General features: G+C 47.4%; 2 protein-coding genes across 5 annotated transcripts in view; one reads left to right on the top strand and one right to left on the bottom strand.

The window, feature by feature from the left end:
* Positions 1 to 22,034, bottom strand: part of ACSF2 (acyl-CoA synthetase family member 2) — a 36,137-nt gene that overhangs the window by 10,261 nt on the left and 3,842 nt on the right. The window contains exons 2-10 of one of the 3 annotated variants that reach the window (XM_030962196.1): positions 20,150 to 20,345; positions 18,299 to 18,427; positions 17,282 to 17,335; positions 14,633 to 14,751; positions 14,249 to 14,411; positions 13,754 to 13,849; positions 12,675 to 12,823; positions 11,846 to 11,937; positions 10,696 to 10,772 (exon numbers count right to left, since the gene is read on the bottom strand). In XM_030962196.1, the coding sequence (XP_030818056.1) occupies positions 10,696 to 10,772; positions 11,846 to 11,937; positions 12,675 to 12,823; positions 13,754 to 13,849; positions 14,249 to 14,411; positions 14,633 to 14,751; positions 17,282 to 17,335; positions 18,299 to 18,427; positions 20,150 to 20,345 (1,075 nt within the window). The remainder of the gene's footprint in view (positions 1 to 10,695; positions 10,773 to 11,845; positions 11,938 to 12,674; positions 12,824 to 13,753; positions 13,850 to 14,248; positions 14,412 to 14,632; positions 14,752 to 17,281; positions 17,336 to 18,298; positions 18,428 to 20,149; positions 20,346 to 22,034) is intronic. The other 2 variants (XM_030962197.1, XM_030962198.1) reach the window with 2 other exon arrangements.
* Positions 1,270 to 9,381, top strand: CHAD (chondroadherin). 2 transcript variants are annotated; one of them, XM_030962200.1, is made up of 4 exons: positions 1,270 to 2,154; positions 5,786 to 5,949; positions 6,113 to 6,258; positions 8,503 to 9,381. In XM_030962200.1, exons 1-3 carry the CDS (start codon positions 1,270 to 1,272, stop codon positions 6,252 to 6,254), a joined length of 1,191 nt encoding a protein of 396 aa, XP_030818060.1. In that variant the 3' UTR covers positions 6,255 to 6,258; positions 8,503 to 9,381. The 2 variants fall into 2 exon arrangements, with proteins under 2 accessions (XP_030818060.1, XP_030818059.1); XM_030962199.1 differs by having other exon boundaries at positions 8,500 to 9,381.

The following is a 22,034-nucleotide window of genomic DNA, read 5'->3' as shown; positions in this document are numbered from 1 at the left end:
CCTCCCCTTCTTGAGCCCGTCTCGCCTCTGCACAGGCTCCACTGGGGCTCTGCAGCCAGCCTCAGGAGCAGAAATCTCAACAAGCTCACAGTTATATGCTCAGCTCTCAGCTCTTTGCTGCAGCCAGGAACTGGCTGGAAATCAGTTCAAAATGTTCCAATTCCAAACCCCACCCTGCAACCCCTGGATCTCTCTCTTCACGCTCACAGAAGCGGGCACTGGGGCTTTTAACTGCTTTGCTTTCACCTTCTTTATTGGGAGAGCAGGGGACATCCCTTGTGGTGTTAATTCACCTTTGCCACCACTACCCTAAGAAAGGAACCAAGGCAGATGCCACTCCCATCTCCAGCAGCGATTCTTTTGTTTTGCTCTTTCTCCATCTCTTTACCAATGCCAATGCTTTTCTCTTTCCACAGCTCTGCCTTGAGAGTCACAGGCACTGCCACCCACCTCTACACCACTGCCTGGCATTTCATATCCACCAGCCTATATCCCATCACTTCCCTGCAGGCTCTGATGCTGCCCCACCCCTTGTTGGAAGGCACCAGGCATCCTGACCATGACCATATTATCCTCAACTGTTCATAAGAAAAGACACAGAAAGAAAAGAAATTAAGACTGTCTTTGCACTCCCTTGCTTGGCCAGCTCTTCAATGCAGCCTAGATCTGGAAGTGTTCAACCAAAATTTTGCATCACAAGAACAACTGCTGCACTGTTGGCCTTTGGCATGACCCCAAAGCACTCCCACCTTCTCCAATCCCTGTTTAGGCAAACTCCTCTTGAATCAGTGAAAAAAGGCATCCCACCCCCCACCAGGAACCTTCCTCTGTGAGAACAGGACCCGATGCTTCTCCCCAAACCAGCTGAGGCTAAGTAGAACCCCAGAATCTGCTGGAAGCTCCAGCAGGAGGTGGCTGTGGAGCTCAGCAGTGCTCCCTGCTATGCTGTTCAACCAAAGCAGGCTGTTTTCCCCCCTGCAGATGAATCTGGGCTCTGCTCAGCAGGGACCAGGGAGGTTCTCCACAGAGCAGGTCTACATTGGTTCTTCCTGAGTATTTGCCTCCCATTTTCCTCCAGAGATGAAAACTACTCCTGCACATCGCTCAGCAGCAGGGCCAGGCAGGGCTGTGGACACTCCTCTGCCTGGTGCCAAGGGGTTAAGCTCGCAGTAAGTTCCCAAAGCCAGTTGTTTCCAACTGGCTGCTGCCTGTGGTTTGTGGGAAGGGATTTTGCTTTTTAATAACATTATAAATAGGGCTGTGTTCAGTATGCTGCAAACCCAGTTACTCTCTCTCTCTCTCTCTCTCTCTCTCCCACCCGTCACTCTCCTCCTCCTGCTTCTCTTCCCACCACACTTAATTCCAGATCTGACCATGAATGGGTCAGGCTTCCTCCTCGGTGTCCTCAGCCTGCTGGCATGTCTCGTCTCCACCATGCAGGCATGTCCCCCCAGCTGCCACTGCCACGGCGGAGACCTGCAGCACGTCATCTGTGACAACGCGGGGCTGAAGAAGATCCCCAAAGTGCCTGAGCAGACACGGCTTCTCAACCTGCAGAAGAACAACTTCCCCATCCTGCCGACCAACGGCTTCCGTGACATGAAAAAGCTGGTGTCCCTGCACCTCCAGAGCTCTCAGATCAAGGAGATCTCCACCGGAGCCTTCCGGGGGCTCAAGAGCCTGGTCTACCTCTATCTCACCGACAACCAGATCAGTGTCATAAAGCCAGGAGCCTTTGATGATCTCTCTGATCTCACCTACCTGTACCTGGACAAGAACAAGATCCCAGACCTATCCAAAGGTCTTCTCTCCCCTCTTGTCAACCTCTTCATCCTGCACTTGGGCAGCAATAAAATCCAGGAGCTGAAACCAGGGGTCTTCAACGGGGCTAAAGATCTGCGCTGGCTCTTCCTCTCCGACAATGCCCTCACCAACCTCCTACCTGGGGCCATGGAGGATGTGGAAAACCTTGCTGTCCTCCACCTGGACAAGAACCAGCTCAGCAGCTACCCTGTGAATGCAATGAGTAAGCTGAGAGTGCTGGAGGAACTGAAGCTTTCTCATAACCCAATTGAGGTCATCCCTGACAACGCCTTCCAGTCCTTTGGCCGATACCTGCAGACACTCCACCTGGACAACATGAAACTGAAGAAGGTGAGTTCCTTCTCCTTCCACTTGCTCCAGATCAGAAACATGGGGCTCTCTTTTCTTCCCCTTTACAAAGCCCTTGGTTTGCTGACCCTCCCTTACAGAGGACAGGGGAAGTGCAGGTCTGTAGGCTCTGCAGGCAGCAAGGCACTGACTACACCCTGACGTGGCTCAAGCGAGGGATGAGAGAGCACACCCCACCCCTCTGTTATTTATGCAAAACCAAATTATCTGGAGCTGATTAAGCCCTCAGGATGGATGCAAGGCAGTGCATTCCCTCCCAAGCTGGAGGTGACACCAGACACTGAGAAAGGTATCTGGGATGCTCCAGAACAATTAGGAACCTTCCATATTCACAGACACAAGGTGAGGGATGAGAGGTGAGCGTGTCCCTCATAGTGGACGGCACTTCCACCTTGCAAAGCTGAACTGCTCTGCCTCCTTTGCTCAGCCCAGGTACCTGCTATAGACTGGGAGAGGGAGGTTCCTTGGAGGGGCTGTGAACAGTCCTGGTTTCTTACCCCTGCCTTGCAGACAGGTAGGGGTACAGACCTTCACCTCCCCACTGCCTCCCAACCTGACACGTTACAAAGAAAGGTTTGTTTATTGATGCTGTCTCAAAAGGAACTCTCGCAGCATCTTACAAAGGAGCCCTGTTCCCACTGCAGGGGAGGAGGGACATTCAGGTATCCTGAAGGGCAAAACAACCTCCTCCTTTTTCTGTGAGAAAGCAGGATCCACAGGCAGGAGTATCACACTCAGGGAATCACTTGTATTAGGACCTTTGAAAAGCCTGGCAGTGCTGCAGAACCCAGCACAGCATCCTGATGCAGCCTGAGGTCCTGGGTGAATCCCACGTGGCTGGAAAGAGAGGGAGCTGCAGGCAGAACAGAACAGTTCTCCCTGGGATGATGCTTTGCCAGGAAGCCCAAAGAGAGTCCAGGTGAGCCAGGCTGGGACTGCACTGCAAAGCAACACCCACCACATGCAGGAAGATATGATGAAAAAGAGAATTTCTTCACAACTCAGTCTCACAGTGATGAGCAGATCACATGAAAGCTACAAGAAATGCACAAAACCAGAGTTTTCAAAGGGAGATAGAATTCCAAAAAGCTCAAAAACTGGAATAATGGCCTGTCCAGGTGCAGAACAACACTAACTAAACCAGTTGAGTAATAACTTCAGCATTTAAGCCCTTGACCACTCTGAGCATTAACCTCTCAGGTTAATGGCAATGGTTTTAATCCTGAATGCCTCTACTAGGCAAGACCTTAGATGCTGTGTGACAGTACTTCTGTAGACTCAGTTCTAAGGCACTTTCAGTCAAATATTGCAGCATAATGTTGTACCAGCTAGAGATATCAGAGTTCCAAGTTACATGTTGAAGAAATTAGACTTTGGGGTGTTCCAGGGAAATAAGCATCCTTGGTTTGACCAAGAAGCAATGGTTAACAATTCTAGACAGCAAAAAGGACTTTTTTTTTTTTTTTTTACAGTGACTACCTGTGGATAGGAACTTAAAAGGCTCTTGTGCAGCCAGTGCCTCCTTTCCTCCACAGCAGCCCAACAGGACACCAGTTTATGGGATCAGCACCAATAGGGGTGGCTTCTGCAGCTTTAGGGCTTGCAAATAGAAAGCTTCCAGCTCATTTTCCCTTCAAATCCTCAAAGGTCTCATACCCAAACAGCCCACGTGTGAACTTTGCACTGCTAAGAGACATCTAATCACGGAGGCTGCACGATCCAGGAAATCACCACCGAATGCTCTAAGTGCTGCCAGCATCTTTACTGCAGCCCTTTCTCCTTCACAAACATGCTGTCCTTAGCTCTTCCCTGCATGGCTGCAAGATTTTTGAGCTGATAAAGAGTAAACCCACGCAATTCTACTCCAGCCTAAATTACATTTGAGCAAAAGGAAGAGCCTGAGTAAAAGCTGGAGCTCAGGCTCCAGCACAGAGCTCCCATTTCCCCCCAGAATCACAGACCCACGCTGGACCCCACAGGGCTGTGTTGCACAGGCCAGGACCATCCTTGTACCTCAACACGAGACAGGCACCCCTGTCTGTGTATTCGGTGTAAAATAACTTAACAGCAGTAATCCTCCATCTAAATAAGAGATAAAAATCACCCTTTTCTTCCCAAAGACACGATCTGGCAGGCAGCTCTGTAGCTGTTAGCAGCAGATGTGAACTCTTCTCATGGGGCTGGGAGAGGAATGAGCAGCTGAGACAGTAACACCACTGTCCAGCCCTCCCGCCCCTCTGCATGGCGTGCCAGCATCCCTCAGAGCAGCTCCGCTATCAGCACAGCCCAGCCTCCTGAGGTCAGCTCCGTTTTGGAAAGAGAAGACCAGCAATGCTGACTGTCTAACAGCTACAAGAGTCTGGGTGTCTCCTAGCTAAGCTCTAATCCCATCCAGCAATGCTTAATTTGGAAGATGACAAAAGTTCATGGCTTAAAATAGTACATTTCCTATGTCAAGCTTTTCAGCTTAGAGAGCAAGAACACACCCTCATGGTCCATGAGAAGTGCAAGGTTCTTTTCAGAAATGGGAGCACAGGTCCTGGGGCTTTGGGAAGACCTAGTGAGTGTCCTCTCCAACCTTTAGAGAAAGCTCTCCCCTACTTTGAGAGGGGGAAGAAATGGTTTGTCATAGCCAAGAAGAGCTTTGTGCTGTGTCAGGGAGCCCCTCCCCAACCCATCACTGCCATGGAAGTTCCTTTTGAGGGGTTTGCTTTCAACAACTTTCCAACTTGAGTAACCATGGGCTGAAAAACATCAGGGATGAGGCTTCAGGGAAGAGAGGGGAGAGCTGCAGAGTCAGATCTACGGCCTCTCTTGCTTTTTAACAGCTTTCTTAAGGGAGGCTCTACTTTAAAGCCTCCCTGTCAACCAAGAAAGCACAAATTTTACAGCATCCCTTACAAAAAAACCCACTGGAAATGAGAAAAAATGGAGGAGGCTGAGGTGCTGGAAACCTGCTTGTATTTCTGCATCGCTCAAATGCCAAGTGTAAATTTCCACTCAGAGCCCCCAGGCACTGCCAAAGTCTACAGCCCCTTCAGAGGCCACAAACACTCCTCCTTCAGTTGCTCCAGGCAAGGCAACAGGCCTTGGGAGGATTTCCAGCCTTAGAAAGGAATATACCAGAATATATCTTCAATTAGAATGAAGAATTATAGCTCAAAAATAAAAAAGGGTTGCCAGATTTCAATTTATTTAGGGATGTGGCTGCAAAGACAATCCCACATGGATTTGGGATGTAGCTCTCCCTGTAGGAGACTCCATCAACTATGAGCCCACCAGCCTGCTGCCTCTCAAGTGTATAGAGCATCCAGCAAGCCAGCTCCCTGTTCAAAGCTTCTTCTCTTGCTCTCTCCATGCTTCACAGAATGATAGAATAGCCTGGGTTGGAAGGGGCATTAAAGATCATCCCTTTCCAAAACCCCCTGACATGGGCACCAGGTTGCTCCAAGCACTGTCCATCCTGACCTTGAATACTTCCAGGGATAGCCCATTGACAACTTCTCTGGGCAGCCTTGCTCTTATGACACTCAAAGTCTGGAACAGAGGCCCCCATGTTTGGAGTCCCCATTCCCCAACTCCACGTTCCTCACCAGAAACCTTTGTGCTTCAGTTTGCAGACAACGCGTTTGCTGGCGTGACCGTGCTGAAAACCGCCCACGTGGAGAACAACCGGCTCACCCAACTGCCCCGAAACTTCCCTTTCGACAAAATGGAGACGCTGACAATCTCCCGAAACCCCTGGCACTGCAGCTGCCAGCTGGCACCTCTGCGCAAGTACGGCACCGCCGCACCCCGCGCTCCCCGGGGCCTCCTTGGGCCCCCGAGCTGCGCCAGGACACTGCTGTCACACTCGGCAGCTCTCTCCCCACCCTGCTCTCTGATGGCCGTGGTTTGCCCTTTTTTCAAGCTCCTCTCTTCCTTCCTCCCTGTGTCACAGGTGGCTCAAAGGCAACCGCACCCGTGCTGAGGACACGTGCTCCACCCCAGCCCAGCACCGGGGACAGCCCATCAGGGACACCCCGGCTCTCCGCTCCTGCAAGCTGCCCACCAAGAGGTCCAGGAAGGGGAGCCGCCATTAAACACGTAAGATGGTTCCCTTTTAGTCACAGCAGAAGCCCCAGCACCTTTGGTGGCATCAGTCTCAAATGCCACCAGGGTTTGGCTTACAGCAGCTCATCCATCCCCCCACAGATGCCTCTGCTCAGAGCTGCACCATCTCCTGGCTCCATGAGCTCCCAGAGCAGAGAACCTGCCTGCAGCATCAGGGATGGAACCAGCTCTGTGAAAAAAATATAGGGCTAAAGACAGGCCTGGGGCAGAAATTAAGGGCAAAACATGTAAATAAATATGAAATAGAGAACTAAGGATCCTTAAAATACACACAGAATAATTTTGAAATCTTCAGAGCTTCTATTGCAACATGAGAAAAAATTTATCTCTTTTTGCAGCAATCGCTGTACATAAGGAAAAAAACCAAAAGCCCTACACTGTATTAGGGTTTAAGCCTCAATCATGCTTCAGGCACTATGGTGACATGCACCCTGTCCTAACACCAGAGCCCCATATCAAGTCAAGATGTAATTGTTATACAAAAGGGATAAACACTATATATCAAAACAAGGGTGGATTTAGCTGACTCCTACCCTGAGCTGGGACCACACAAGCTTTACTTTTCTAACCAACTGGAGATGCTCAGCCCTTTGCCCTGTATAGGTTCTCCAGATCTGGTGTGAAATCCAGGACAGGGCATTGCTGGGAAGTCTTGCCCCAGACTGCCCAGCCCATAGGAAAGTAGATATCTTTCATAAGGAGCAGCTCTTGATTCAGCACTTCCTTTTCCACAACAATTCCCTCCAAGACAGTCAGGTATTTAAAAACGTCTGTTGCCTTCAAATGAGTATCCCAGGGGAGGGAGGTTCAAGATAGGAAATATTCTTTGGGTAAGGTGTCCTGAGCCAGGAGGTGATTCAGAGACCAGGCTGCCTTCCCCTCCAGCAATGAGCTTTTGCTGACAGCGACCAAGGCAAACACCAACTGTGAAAACTGATCACACAGACACCTTCCACAGCTGGAAAACTACCAGGGGTATTAAGTTCAGCCTGCAGAGGAGCAAAAAAGCCACAACTGTCATCACTCCACCCCAAGCATTTTACTTTTTCCCATCCCAGAAATAGGTCTGGAGTTTGTACAGATTCCAGAGGATTTTGAATGAGCCTGCAAGTTTGTAAGCTCTTGGGGAAGGGGCCTTTTCTCATTTGTTAAAGAAAGTCCAGTGATCCTGCACTGCATTGTATGAAAAGAGGTGGGCATTGTGCCATGGTATGGCCTTGTGATCCCCACTTCAGTAAGGATATGCACATCAGGGTAGAGAAAGGAAATTTATGACCAAATTGTCAGGGATTATGCCAGCTGCTCTGTGCCTTTCTAAAGCGGTTATTTCTCTTGTAGTGCCAGAGGGTTTTATGGATTAGAGATGGAAATACCAGTCATTCCATACAGGGCAGGAAAAGTTCTGCTCTAAGCACAGAAAAACTTCAGTTTTCTAAACCACCATACTTAAACACAGTTTATTTACAGGTCTGACCCTTCTTAATCTTCTTTCCTTGCCTGAACTCAATCCCAGTTCACTCCTCCATGGTGAGAGTAAGAAAACCATGACAATAATACCTGGTTTTTTTTTCCTGTAGAGCTTTCCATCCAGCTCCCTCGAATAGGTTTACAAGTGCTAACGAAATAGGAAACTATTTATTTCAGTCTTGCAGGAGACAAAGCTCAGTGCCTTCAGGTGTCATGCCAAAATGCAGGTACACAAACCCACTCCAGTGTGGTGAACATGAGTTTTATGAAAGTGCCTCTGATTTCATCATGCACCCCTTGAGAGCCAGGCAGCTGTCATATACAGGGGTCTGTACTTCAGAGATGAGGACTGACTTGGGGCACTGGCTACATTTAAGATGAAAAGCTGCTTGGTAGTTTCTAAGACTACACCTGACCTGGATTTTCAGAAGCAGGGCATCAAAATACTCCGCTACTCTTGAAAATTTCATTCTGAGCTTCCTTCCTCTGCCAAGAAAGTGTCCCTTGACCATCAGCATTTTGGGTAAGATCCTCAGGAGTCACACAGAGAGTTGGGAGAGTAGCTCAGAGATAGGACTAACCCATTTCCTCTGGTGCAGGAAGTTGTAACAGCTCCTTGACTCCAAACTCTTCACTTTCAAGTATGGGCTTCATCCACTGGTTTAAAAATAGACAAATGTTACAAGTTTACTGCTCTGCTGGAAAAATCCCCTTAAAGATGTGGCCTTCTGTCTTTTTTAATGCTAGCAGGCTCCAGTATGGCCCGTCCTGGTGACCGGTCACTTCAACCATCAGAAAACTACTGACTTCTGAGTCCTTCCTTGAGCTTCTCCTACCTGTCAGGAAACACTTCTGATATATATGAACACCTGCAGCCTCCTCTGAATCCCTGCTTCTCTGCTGATCACAAGGACGGAATCCACCTTCTCAATCTTTTCTGACACCTACGTATTTTAAAAGAGGCCTCTTTAAAAACTAAACTATGCATGACCACATTAAGACAAGCTAAGCTAGATCCTGCTGGTAAAACACAGTCATCTTTCCCAGAAGAAACAGAACCCAAGTCCCTGATCAACCAGCTGGTTGCTGTCTCTCCCATTCCAGAGGAGAGGGAGCAAATGGGAAGGTAGGAGCACCCCTCCCCCAGCTGCTTGATAAGGAAAATTGGTCTCAACCCATGCAAAGAGATGCCCCTGCCTTCCCACAGAGGGGATCCCTGCAGGCCAGGGCTGAGGGGACAGGTGAAGCAGTGACCAAGAGCCAGTGGCCCTGAGGCAGCCATCTCCCAAAACTGGCCAGAAATCCTTTAAGGGAAACAGTACTGGGACCCTCCAAAACTGGAGCCATCTAAAGACTGGATTTTCCTCCCACTCTGTGAGGTCACCAAGATGTCCAAGAGGAGAAGGTGTGCATGGTGCAGTTGGCTCAGGCACCCCTCCTCTCCTTCCCACCCATGCTCCAGAGGATCTAGCAGGACACCAGGATGACTATGGTTTATTGTCACAGCTATTTCAAAGCCACAGTTGCAATTCAACTATGTTTTTTAATCCTGAAAAGTTATATAAATATATGTCTATTTATTCCTCTGTAACAGTGTAAATGACCTTTAAGAGGGTGAAAACTCCTCTGCCTCCTATATAGAAATCAAATTGTATATTTTCTTATGTACATCTTCTGTATAAAGCTCTTGCTGCAAAGATGAAATCAACAAGTCTCTGTGTGTCTGTCTGAGGGCTGGAGGGATCAGCAGTAACATGAGACCAGTGGCACAAATATAGACTTAATCCTCTTTATCCCATGGGCAGAGCAACTGTTTGGGAGCGTTTTATTATTTCTCTTGCTACAAAACAGGAACATGTGACACCTAATGAGTTCTGGGCTCTCACAGTAATGCTTGAAAATATTTTGCGAGGCCAAACTCAGTTTTACTATGAAAATAGGTAGCTGTCACCTGACAGAGCTCAAGCAGCAGCACCAACCCTGGTGTTTCCAGCTCAGCATTAAGAGCATCATATCCAGGAAAAAAAACTGGCTGCATCCAAGACAGCTTCAGGACAGATGCCCTGGATTCCCCTGGTCTGTGGCAGAGCACAGAGTTGTCCCTGTAAAACCCTACTGCTGGTGCAGTTGGGGTCTGCCAACAACAACAGCCTGATCTGACTCCCAGACCCACATGTTTATCCATCACTACTGGCTGCTTCCTCAGCCTTGGGAAGCAGCATGGTACCAAATTAATTTCCTTTAGGGCAAAACAAAATAGTCCTTTTCTGGCGCAGCCATTCTGCATGCATCCTGCATGCAGATGGCAGGACATGCCTAGGAAATGTGTCACCTACAGGGTCACCGACCCCCTTGCTGGTGGCCTGTCCCCCACATGCAGCACATGCTGGTGGCTCTTGCACAGGCCTAGGGTGGTGGAGCAGCAGGACACGTTGCCCAGCACATGCTGCCCTTCTAGCAGTGCAGCATTTGGTGCTGCACACGTGGATGGCACCATTCCCATGACCTGACTCAGACAAAAACCATGCAATGAGGTTTTACATCCACAGGAAATCCAGGATGGGCAAAGAAACTTGACAGCTCCACACCAAGAGGAATGTAAGCATCCACCCGCACCATGAACCAGCATTGCCTCTGCCACCATAATCCTGGCACTGTGTACAACTGAATGTCAGTATAAGTTTTGAAATGAGCAGCAGAATTTCACTTAATGACATTGAATGTGATGCCTTGTCTTCTTCTGAAGCTTCCTCCCCAGACACCTCAGCAGCAACCAGGCAGAACCCCCACTTCTGTCTTCCAGGTTTTCTGAGCCTTCCCTCTTCAGCCTGATCCCAGCAGCTCCAGGACCACCAGGTACCACTGTGGTCCAGAGAACCCAAACTTGGCGTCTCACCACGACCAACACCCCTTGCAGGTCTGGTCACAGCCACCACAACTCACCACAACCTCTGGCATGTGCATCTTGGTGATAATTGTCCTCATGATCTCAGGGGGAACAGAAGAACCTCCAATAATTCCTGGAATGAAGAGGAAAATATCTTGGAAACTAGCTATTTATTCCCAGGAGTGGTCCCTTAAACAGATCTCCACTCCCAGATTTAATGCTGGCAAGACCTGTGGGATACACTGGTTCGTGTCAAAATACTTCCTAAATCTTTTTATACAGGTCCTAGTTGTTCTAGAAGCAAAGGCTGTAGCAAGGCCAATTTGCCTTTCTCAACAGGAAAATAAACTCTATAACTCAAACCTAGTCCAACCTACATTTCCCCAAAAATGGAAAGATTCATAGCAGAAAGAGACACAGTTTTATAGTGAGACAAACACTCTCATCGATCATCACCATAAAACCAAAAACCTTTCCTCTTGCCTTGCCTCTCCCTTTTGGGAGAGGGTAGGTCCCACTGCCACCTGTTCCAACCTAGGATGACAGAGCAAAAGAGCAGGGTAATAGATGGGCTTTGGTGGGGAACAGGATGAAGACAGGATTGTTTTGCACATAGCAGAGATGATTAGGTAACTTGCTAAAATATTTCCTTATGCTCCAGCACCGTACTCTCTCCATACTATTGTTGCCTCAAAAGGACTGGTGGTCTGCCCAGCTATTTCCAAGGTGGGCTGGGACAAGAGAGGAAGCTCCAGCACATGTTATCACACCCTCCAGCATGAGGATGAATGACTTCAGAAACAAGCAGGAAACTTCAGGTCTGAGAAAGAAATCTGAGCTTGGCTCTGCTTTACGGACTGCACTAGTCTGAGACACAGAAAGCATCTGCTGCCACATGGTGGTGGCTGGAGAGATAAGGAAATTCAAGCCCTTCCTGACACCTCCCCTTGCAGCTAAAATAGAAAGGTCCTTCCCTAGACTGCCTTCAGATGAAGGAGTCCTAAAATACATAATGATGGATTGGAAGGATTCCCCAAGGAAAAGAAATGTGGCATCAAATTAACAGGGGAAACACAAGGCTCATGCAACTAAATTCTTCCCATCAGAAGAGATGTGTGCTCACAAAAATGAAAAATATGGCCTCCCAGCAGGGAACTAGGAATATCCTGGTTCTCAGGATTTTCCCATTTGAATTCTGAGACTTACCTCCCCGGAGAGTTGACAGGTCATAGGAGTCAAAGTCTGGCTGGGAGAGTATGTCTATGAACATGGTGGGTGTGCCAAGGAGGAAGGAGCATCTTGAGAAAGAAGGGATAAAAAGGCAAAGCTGCAGAGGTGGAAACTGGGGGCAGCCCCAGCTCAGCACCCATCCCGTCCTGTCCCATCCCCTCCTGTCCCATCCCGTCCTGTCCCATCCCGTCCTGTCCCATCCCCTCCTGTCCCATCCCCTCCTGTCCCATCCCATCCTGTCCCATCCTGTCCCATCCCCTCCTGTCCCATCCCGTCCTGTCCCATCCCCTCCTGTCCCATCCCGTCCTGTCCCATCTGGGGCTGCAGAGCAGCAGCACGGAGGCAGGCACAGCAGATGTGCAGCATACACAGACATGCATCTGCATAAAATATAGAGACATATGTACATGTATGATGCAGACAGCATCTTTTCTTTCCCAAGCTGTACTTAAGGAACAATATGGAAACCCTATCCCAGCAGCAGAGCTGGACTTGGAAAAGGAGGGCAGGTGTACAGCTGTGAAAACACAGCAGCCACAGCAAACCAAGACAGCATTATGCTTCCCAAGCAAAGCCCTATGGTGACAGGAAGGATTCCTTAATTTCAGAAGAAGGATGACACACTCCCAAGCACAGCTGAAAAGGCAGACTTTGGTTCCTGAAGTGCCTGGGCAATTGAGTGCAGCAGCAAATCTGCCTCTCCCACTGTGGGAAGGAAGAGCACAAGCAAGGTCCTGGCAGGTGGGGCAAGGGAAGGAGCAGAGCCACGAGCCAAGAACTGCTCCTCAGCAAAACAGGCTCTCACTTCTCTCGAGACACGGCCTCCAGCACAGCCTTGCCCTCGAAGCTGGGCGATGAGAAGATGCAGGAGGTGCCATGCAGAGCCATCACCATGCAGCCTCCCACCGACGCCAGGCAGTGGTAGAGAGGCGCAGGGAGCGCACAGCGACTCTCCTGGGATCAACCAGAAAACAGTGAGGAGAGGAGACCTCCCAGCGTGTGTCCAGCCCATCTCCCTGCTGAAGAGCAAAGATCTGAGCAGTGACATTTTTCCTGATCCCCTTGGCTGGAAATCTGACAGTCCAGTGTGCTCCTGTTAGTTGAAAACACAACTGACACACCCTGCCTTTAATAAAAATCAGTTTGGGAAGTTTTTTATGTCAATATTTCATCCTGTAATCTTGCAATGTCTCTTCTTTGCTGGACTCCTTGGTCTGCTATTGTTTATACATTATATACCAAAAGACACAAATGAGAGTGCTGTGAGAGGCATGAAATGTGCAGGATTTGGCACAAAACGTGCAGGATTTGGCACATGCTATTCATTTTACTTTCTTTTTTTTTTTTTTAATCACCAAAGGCTCTGAAGACCAATTGAAACAACTCATCTATTCTCTGGATCACAGCTGATGTGTTAGAAATAAGTACTTCAGAACTTCAAAATAAAATATTTGTCTTTAACATTTTCTTTAAGAAACCATAAAAAGAGAGGTCATACCCTGATAAGAGTTATAAGACTGTAAACATGACATGAAACCAAGTCATGTAAATCAAATTAAAACCTCAGTCAACAGAATACAAAGCTAACATCCAGAGTCTTGTAATTATTTGAAATGAGTAGTCACCAAAATGAAAAGTGATTAATTTCATGCTTTGCCCCCACAAAAAGATAGCTTTTTTTGCCTAAAACAAAACCCTTCACATGAAACTAAAACGAAAGATCAATGAACTCCCTTGAAATGCAAAATGTTATGCTTTAAAATCCTTCAATGTCATTTGCAGTAAAACATCCTGCCCTTCCACTGAGTAAACACCAGCATTCTCCACACACGGTCTCTCCATTGCAGTGGAGGCCTCCCCAAACCCTGTTCCCACCAAACCCACCTGGTCTGTGATCCCCAGCCTCACACCAATCAGATTGGCATTATTCACAATGTTCCTGTGGGAGAGGGTGGCTCCTTTAGGGCTTCCCGTTGTTCCCTAGAAGACACAGGGAATTATGCAATAAGACCACCTTTTCTGAGGATGAGCTCAGGGGAGATTCTTCCTGGCAGACTCTGGGGTGATCTTCCACTTTTTTCTCCGATCAGACCTGGGATACTGGTTTTACTTTTTTAACAGCACCTGAATCCCAAAAAATAGCCAATTTCAGCCGAACAGAGTTCACCTGGCACTGTCTCATCTCCATTAGCCCTCGACAAAGGGCTGAACAATAAGAATGGAAGAAGGGGAAATGGTAGAACACTTTTTCCATCCTACTGCAGAAGCTGGAAGCTTGGTCTCAGAGGGAAACAGGAAGAAAATGTGATGTGTGGCATTGCATCCCGTGTTCCCAGTGAGGAACCCAACCCCAGGGCATGGAGCTGGCAGGGCACCTACTGAAGTGAACTGGATGTTGATGGGCTCATTGCAGGACAGCGTCTGCTGCACAGCCCTGAGCTGCTTCAGGTGGCTGCTGTCCCCAGCCTGCACCACTTCATCCATGTGGAAGGTGCCAGGCAGCTTCGAGTCACACATGATGACAATGGATAAGTCAGGTAGCCTGGCAGAGAGAAAAATACCATCAACAATAAAAGAACAAGGAGAAAAGTGCCCAGACAGGCACTGGTCAGGGCAAACCTCTGGGCCAGCCTAACTTGTTCTCTTCAGATGAGACCTCCTGTGAGTCCTTCTTCAGGAAAACCTGTGTTGTGCAGCTGAGGGGACACAAGGCAGGACATGGCTGTGAGGTCAGTGCAAAGACTCCAGATGTTCCTAACTCACCTTTTGCTCTTTATTCCCCCTGGACTGGATTTTTCTAGCTCGGGACATGACTGCTTTAGAATATCATAGTATTTCTGTGTTTTAAATTGACTGGGAAACACCAGTGCCTTACAGCCAACCTGTGAAGGAAGACAGAAACTCATGAACAGCCTTGTTGGGTTGATGGTCAGGACATGATTAGAAGCAGCCATTCCCAGTACAGGAACAGGGAGGTTCCCCAATGACTAAAGCAAATGAGCCCTTACAGCTGCACATTCCCAAAGGAGTGCTGCCACTGCACACCAGCATCCCAAGCCTGGATCAAGCTGTGCAGCCAGTGCTTTGCTCTTCCTCAGTGCTGGATTCAGGATGATTTTTGCTGGTCAAGAAATTAGAGCTGTAGCCTAAGGTTCCCTCCTTGCACAGGACTGACGCCCTTCGTTGTGAGCACAAGGCAAACAACAGATTTTTCAGATTATGAGTCTCAAATCTAAAAAAAAAGCCCAGTCCCAAAATATGAATAAATAAATAAATAAAGTTAAAACAAATTAATTTGTGTTGATCTGGAACGAGGATTTTTGATGAAATTTGGAAAAACAAGGACTTCTAAAATCTGCCTCTTAAATCAAGCCAAGGTTTTTTTGTGGAATTTTTGAGGTATTCCTTTTCCTAAGAATTTTCCACCTCTTTTTAAAGCACTAGCTATTTTGAAAATGAAAACATTTTTCATTCAACTCTTACATTTACATAATCCCAAAACAAAATACCTTAATTACTCCAAGAATTTTTGTTTCTTTTTCAGCAGTGAAGATTTTTCTGAATTTGACCCAGATTTGCAAACTGTTTTCATCTTCCAAAAAATGTATTTGTGTCCAATAAACTATTTACATATTTATGCAGCTATTTTCATTATTTTCCCAGAGTCTGGGAAATAAAGAGACAAAGGCTACTCCAATAAATTATTTGTAAGTACCCTCTGGGCTTTGTCAGAAAGGAACATAAACATTCGCTCTATTTTCTGGAACAGGCTGCCCAGAACCCAGGGGACTGAGGCTGTTTTGGGCCTCAGCAGCTTCTTACTACTAATTCCTTTAAACTACAATTCTGGTTGAACCAGCTCTGAAAAATAGAGGCTGTGTGGGGAGAGGAGGGAGGGTTGAAGGGCTGGTGTTGTACAAGATAAAGAGTCTCTGCTTGGGCCTCTCCCACATGGTCTCAACCTGAATGGCAGCAGACCTGTCTTCAAAGAATGTAAAATATGAAAACTCGATATCAGTTTGCTTTTACCAAGCCCTGGAAATACAGTAGGAATCCAAGGAATGGTTATTCCACACATCTTTCCATAGATACCAATCGGACTGCACAGATGGACAGGATCCAACAGGAAAAGCCCTAAAGTCTTCAGAAATTTTATTATGCAAATAAACAAACACAAACAAATCCTTAGGGTGATGAGGAAGTCAAGAGATCCCAGTGTCAAAGGTGCATAATAAAGCTGAGAATGCTGGCAGATCTGGAAGGGCAAGACAGGAGCAATTCCCATGGGAGCTGAAGCACATTTCTGCTCTTATCCCACCAACATTCCAGATTACATTAGAGAAGAAAATCAGAGGAGATGAAAACGAAAGCCTTGCTGGGGAAAAAAGGAAGAACTGAGTTGCACATTGCAGTAGGACAGAGAAGCCCAAGGACATCCAGCCTGGAAGAGATGGTGCTCCACTGCAGCAGTGGGTTCAACCCCTATGCATGAGAACAGGAGTGACCAGCAGGACTGCTGAGAGGATTAAAGAAAGGATGCAACAAGAATTCAAATTGCAGCCCAACAACCCATGACACAGTTACTGATACAAAAGAAATTTGCTAAAAAATATCCACTTTCTAGGTAAAAATAACTTGGGTGGTGCTGGGAACATTCAGAAGTGGCCCTCTCTCTTCTAATATTAGCCTTTCATTTATAGCTGAACAAATCACAATGAAAAAAATTAGCTGCTTAATCTTAATTTTTAGCCATCAAATATTTAATAATCTGAATTCCTCATTATTTGAGCAAGGGAGCCTGAACAGTTTAAATTGATCAGTGCTCTGCACGTCACAAACTCAAACCCAGGCAGGTATTCAAGGGTAGATGAGGCAGCAGGATCAGACAGCAGAGAGATTTTAAACAGTGGCAATGCCTAGGACTTAAACCAGCTTAAATTCAAGGCAGCCAGCCTCAGACAAACCTGTGAAGGAGAAATCAAGCTACCAAGTAGACTGGTCCTTTCTGAGGTTAAAATTAAGTCCTTTCTGAGGTTCTACTTTCAAGGTTGATATCCCAGATGGTGATTTTTGCCCTGAGCAGGAGGGGCAAAGAGGAGGTATCAAATCCTACATTTTTTCCCCCATTCCCTAGTAGATGATTGCTGACAGTGGGGGCTGGGTTGGGGTAGTACTGGCAGTACCTGGCTGTTAGCAGAGAGAGAGGGATGAGAAGGATACAGCAGTTTCCATCAGACAGGGAGGCAGCCACAGCAAGAAACGTGGCCACAGAATTGCAGCTTCATCCCCTGTACACATCCAACACGAGCCCTGCTCTCCAGCCAGATCTTCCTGTACACCCAAATCTTAAGCAGCTCATCTGCACCATGTCCCCACCAATCCCCTTCAACAGACAGTTCATGCCATACGAACCTTCCTGAGCACAAACTCCAGCTCAGAGGCCTGGTAGGCTGGATTCACAGATACCTGAAGAGCCAGAAACAAGAATTTGATCACCTTCTTGCCTTGAACACACTCCCCCCTAGCACAGATTCCAACAGAAAAGTTCCTCCAGGGTTAAGCCACACTCAGAGCCTCTCCTCCAACACAGAACTAAGAGCTCACCACCACAGGGATTCCGCATCCACAGAAAATATATCTGAATTCTGTGTTTGTGTGAAAGAAAACAATTGCAAAAGAGATTTATGTGAGGTCACATAGTCAAAACAGAGCTTCAGGAACAGAAACCAGACCTCCTGTCTCACAGGGGTTGATCCAGTTGATCTAGCTGATCCAATCCACTAAACTAGATCAAAATTCTCGTGCAAGTCAGGTTTCTTCATGGAGAACCGTGATAACACCTTCTACCCAGCTCTCCACAGAGCGGCCACTGGAGTTAAGTTCACCCACAGGTTCCTACCAAGCCACACTGTTCCACCCTATTCCTGCAGACACTGGAATGAACTAGGATGGAGGAAATGGAGCAGAAGGCAGGGTACAGACCTCAACACAATACACTGCCTAAATAAGGTGTATTTTGGTCATGCTATCAAATGAAAATTGGCTTTAGGCATATGCAGCCTGGACGAGATTTTTAAGTGAGCCCTTGTTCCATGGAGCAATACATTTCAAAGGGATCTAACCAGCTGCTAACTGGCTAGGGCAGCAACATCCCACATAAAAATGGTGCTGTAGAGAAAAGCACATCTCCTATTAACAGCTGTTGTAAGCACTTTTTTTCTCCTTCTCCCTCTGCAGCCTGCTTCCCTAGAGAGCGGAGGACGAAGATGCAGAGAGCTGCAGAGGTCTTCCTTAAATAATTGATTCAGCTATAGATGACATGCCAGGTAAGAGCATGGAAAAACAAACAAACTTTAATCTCCAGTATTTCCTATTGCTTCTTTGTCTCTATTTCCTTTCCCAATAGACTGCTAAAAGCAAACTCCTTACCAGGATGATTCCTGCCTGGGCAGTTGCAAACTGCATAAGAACCCACTCATATTTATTGGGTCCCCACATCCCCAGCCGGTCTCCCTTCCTCAGGCCAAGGGCCAGAAGTCCAGCTGCTGCTTGGTCCACCTGAAAAATACAAGAGCCTGAGGATCACACACAGGATGCAGTGGGGGATATTGGTCTCCAGGCACTGCTTTCTGGAGAAAAAGCATCATCTTTGTAACTGAAATGCAACAGACTGTGTCTCCCCAGAATAGTCCATCAGCCCATGCCTGCAGCAGCTTCTGAGCCTGGAGCACAGACCAGCCCCTGCTGAGCAGGTTGACTGAAAGCATAAAAACAACAAACCTGGAACAATGCAACAAAGCAGGAAGGAAATCAAAATAGGCAATTATGTTGATGCAAGTTACTTCTTGCCCAAAGAATATTTATTGCCAAGTTTCTCATCAATTCCACTTAGGACCAAGCCTTACCCATATGCTGGGCCCATCCACACTGTTGGATCTACCTCCCTTCTGGGTATCACTTCAAAAAGGATTTGGGTGAAGAAAATTCTGTCAAGTGATTTTTGACCAGTTCTGGGTTCCCATCCTCCTAAATCCTGTGAGGAGTGACTGGGGAAGTTGGAGGGGCTCAGCCTGGAGAAAAGGAGGATCAGAGGAGACCTTCTTCCTCTCTACAACTCCCTGACAAGAGTGCAGGTGGCAGTCAGGGTCTGCTCCTGGATAACAAGGTTCAGGATGAGAGGAAGTGGCCACAGACTGCACCAGGCTAGGGTCATGCTAGAAACGGGAGGAATTTCTTCACTGAAAATGTTAAATATTGGAAAGGACTTCCCAGTGAGGTGTTGGAGTCCCTGCCTCTGGAGGCCTTAAAGAAATGACTGGATGTTGCACTCAGTACTCTGACCTACTTGACAGTGTTGTGATTGGCCAAAGTCTCAGTCTTTGAAACCTTTTCCAACATTAATGATTCTGTGATTCTGTGATTCGTCAACTGAAGTTCAGCCACTATATTAACAACTACTTTATTTTGCAGGGTGGTAAGCATGTTTCAGGTTCACAAATGTATGTATAAATACACTGAGGCATTCAGGAAAGGTTTCATAGTTTTGTTAAGTTCTTGGAATTTATAAAATCTGCCTTATAGGAGATATGACTCTAAGGAACAATTTGATTTAGTTCTGAATTACGGCCTACTTCTTAAAATTAAGGTGAATACAGCTAATCTTGTTTATGTGAATGGATGTGACCAAAACCATAGTAAGCCTAAAAACCTACCAAACCATTCTTTCCTATCAAAGATCATATCATACATTTATTAGAAACTTTCCAGGTAGTTAGTCCCTCCACTCCAAAAACAGAGAACCATATATTCGTATATGCACACACCCACACACAGCTGTGCATATGATATTGAGCCCTAGTCCTTTATTTTGCTCCATTGCCTTCATGCCTGGATAAAAATCTTCCCCACACTCAGGACCTCTGATAGCCAGAGTGACGAATCCAAAAGGTGGAGTCTACTCCAACTGAGAAAAGCACCATGACTCAGCCCACAACCCATCAGACAAGTGTGATAATTTTTAAGTATGAATGTTCATTATGGGATGTTAGCATTTTGCATATGCCACCTCCCTCCTTCATTCCAAGGCTCAGAGAAGGATGAAGGCAGCACATGCCCATCAGTACATGCTGGAAATGCGCTGCTCCCTCTGCACCGGCATGAAGGGCCACACACAACTCATCTCAGTCCTGAGCTGAGCAATGAAACTGAGAAATGTTTCCTATTCCTCCATCACACTTGCTGCTGTCATCCAATCACCTGAGGGATGAACAAGGCACTCACCTCCTCTTTGAACTGAGCAAATGTCTTGCGAACCCCTTCCCGGCAAAAGACCAAGGCCTCGCGGTCAGGAAAGCGCCCCACAGTCTCCTCCAGGCACTGGCCCACGGTTTTGTCAAGAAGGGGAATGTCTGTGGGTCCCTGGATGTAGCTGTTGGTCACCTTGGGAGACGCAGAGGGCATCTTTGTGTGCAGGGCACTGGGAAAAAAAAAAGAAGAGGCTATTTAATATAACCTGTCAATACAGTTCTCCCCATCTGGAGGGATTACCAGCCTGCCAATGGCATTGGGAATACCTGATGCACATTCCTGTGCCAGTGGGAACCACAGGCAGCTGCTTCAGTGAGTCAAGATCAGGAAGACTTCCAAAAGGACTTGGAAAGCTTATGCAGTGGCTTGGGGCACATGGACAACCTTGGTACCCCCAGGGCACGCACATGTGAGTCTATACCAGCAGGCAGAACAGGCATCCCTCCATGGGACACCTGGTGGGGAAGGAGCCTGCACCAGCCCTGTAGAGCCGGCACATCCTGGTCCTACCATCATTCACCTGCACTGAAAACTACACAGATATATCAGCACGCCTGGACAGAATATGGGCTCTGCAGTTCACAAAGAGATGTCAACTGGGCTTGGTCTTCCTGCAACATTAAAAAGTATAAATAGCTGTGAAGTAACACAACCAAACCAGTTTGTAGATAAATTCTCTCAACTGGCTGAAAAGAGCAAACAAATGAGAAAGAGAGAATTAAAATTAAAGAGGTCATTCTCCAAAACAATCAGCAGAGAAGAGTCTAATCCTGCAGAATGAAAACTGTTTAGAAGAGTTCAGAGAAACTAAGCTGTAACTGAGGGGTCCACAAAGGAATGTTCTGTGTTTACAACAGCAATCTGCTGTACACATTCCATCTCTGACAGCTGGAATGCAGAGAGTTTATGGAACTGAAACAGCAGCAATAAAAAGAGGAGCTCCCAGTGAAATGAGGGGGGAAAGTGCAAAGGCAATAGCACAGAAGGGAGGAGATCGCCCCCACTGCAAATTTGAGACAGGTGGGAAGGAGGAGAGCTGGGATGGGTTTGAGAAGTACAAGCCAGGCAGGGTAGAAGCACCGAGACATTGTGCTGGAGGCCAAGGGGGAGGTCAATGAGTCAAGAGAAGCAACAATAGGGAAAATAATTTCAAAATCATTAAGGCTTTCCCTGAGGTCTGATCATCGGTGGAAACGCAGCAATCTCCCCATGAACCACAGCTTCTGAGCACTGCAGCTCCTACCTTGGTTTCTCTCTCCATCTCCTACAAACCTCTCTCTACTCCAGCAGCCACCTCCCACCACGCTGTCTTCCTCCCCAGGCAGCCCCACATGTTCTCTGTCCCTCCTCATTTCCTCTCTGCCTTTCTCCACGACTTCAGCTCCTCCATTCCAACATCAGGAGACAACCAGGAGTGACAGGGTCAAGGTGCATTTGTAGGGTGCATAGCACAGAGGCTGTTATAATGCAGTGTATAATGGGGAAATCCCTGCCTTAAAGAGGAAAAATAGCTCAGCCCAAATGCCCATCTACTATGGGATCAATATTCTGCAAAGACTTGGTGTTACTGTGACAAATGATTTGTTTTCCCGCCCACAAGAAACAAGCCTGAGCCTGCAGTTACCGCCTATGTGGAGTGAAAGGCGGTGCTCAGAGAACAAAAGCTAGATTTTACTCTCGAGGGACTACAGCTCCAAGAGACACTGAATGACCTGACCCTTTTCCCCTACTGCTTTTCGGCAGAGGGAGGATTGTGCAAACTCCCACGGGCTCTGCTCAGACATCCCTTCTCACCAAGCTCTTGGGCAACTCACATCAAGGCTGTAAGACTGCCTGAGGAGGAGGGAGGACAAGTGCT

This window comes from Camarhynchus parvulus, chromosome 18, assembly GCF_901933205.1.
Source record: "Camarhynchus parvulus chromosome 18, STF_HiC, whole genome shotgun sequence".
NCBI classification, from domain to species: domain Eukaryota; kingdom Metazoa; phylum Chordata; class Aves; order Passeriformes; family Thraupidae; genus Camarhynchus; species Camarhynchus parvulus.
Note: the sequence above shows the minus strand (reverse complement) of the source record. Positions and strands in the feature narration are given on the sequence as shown.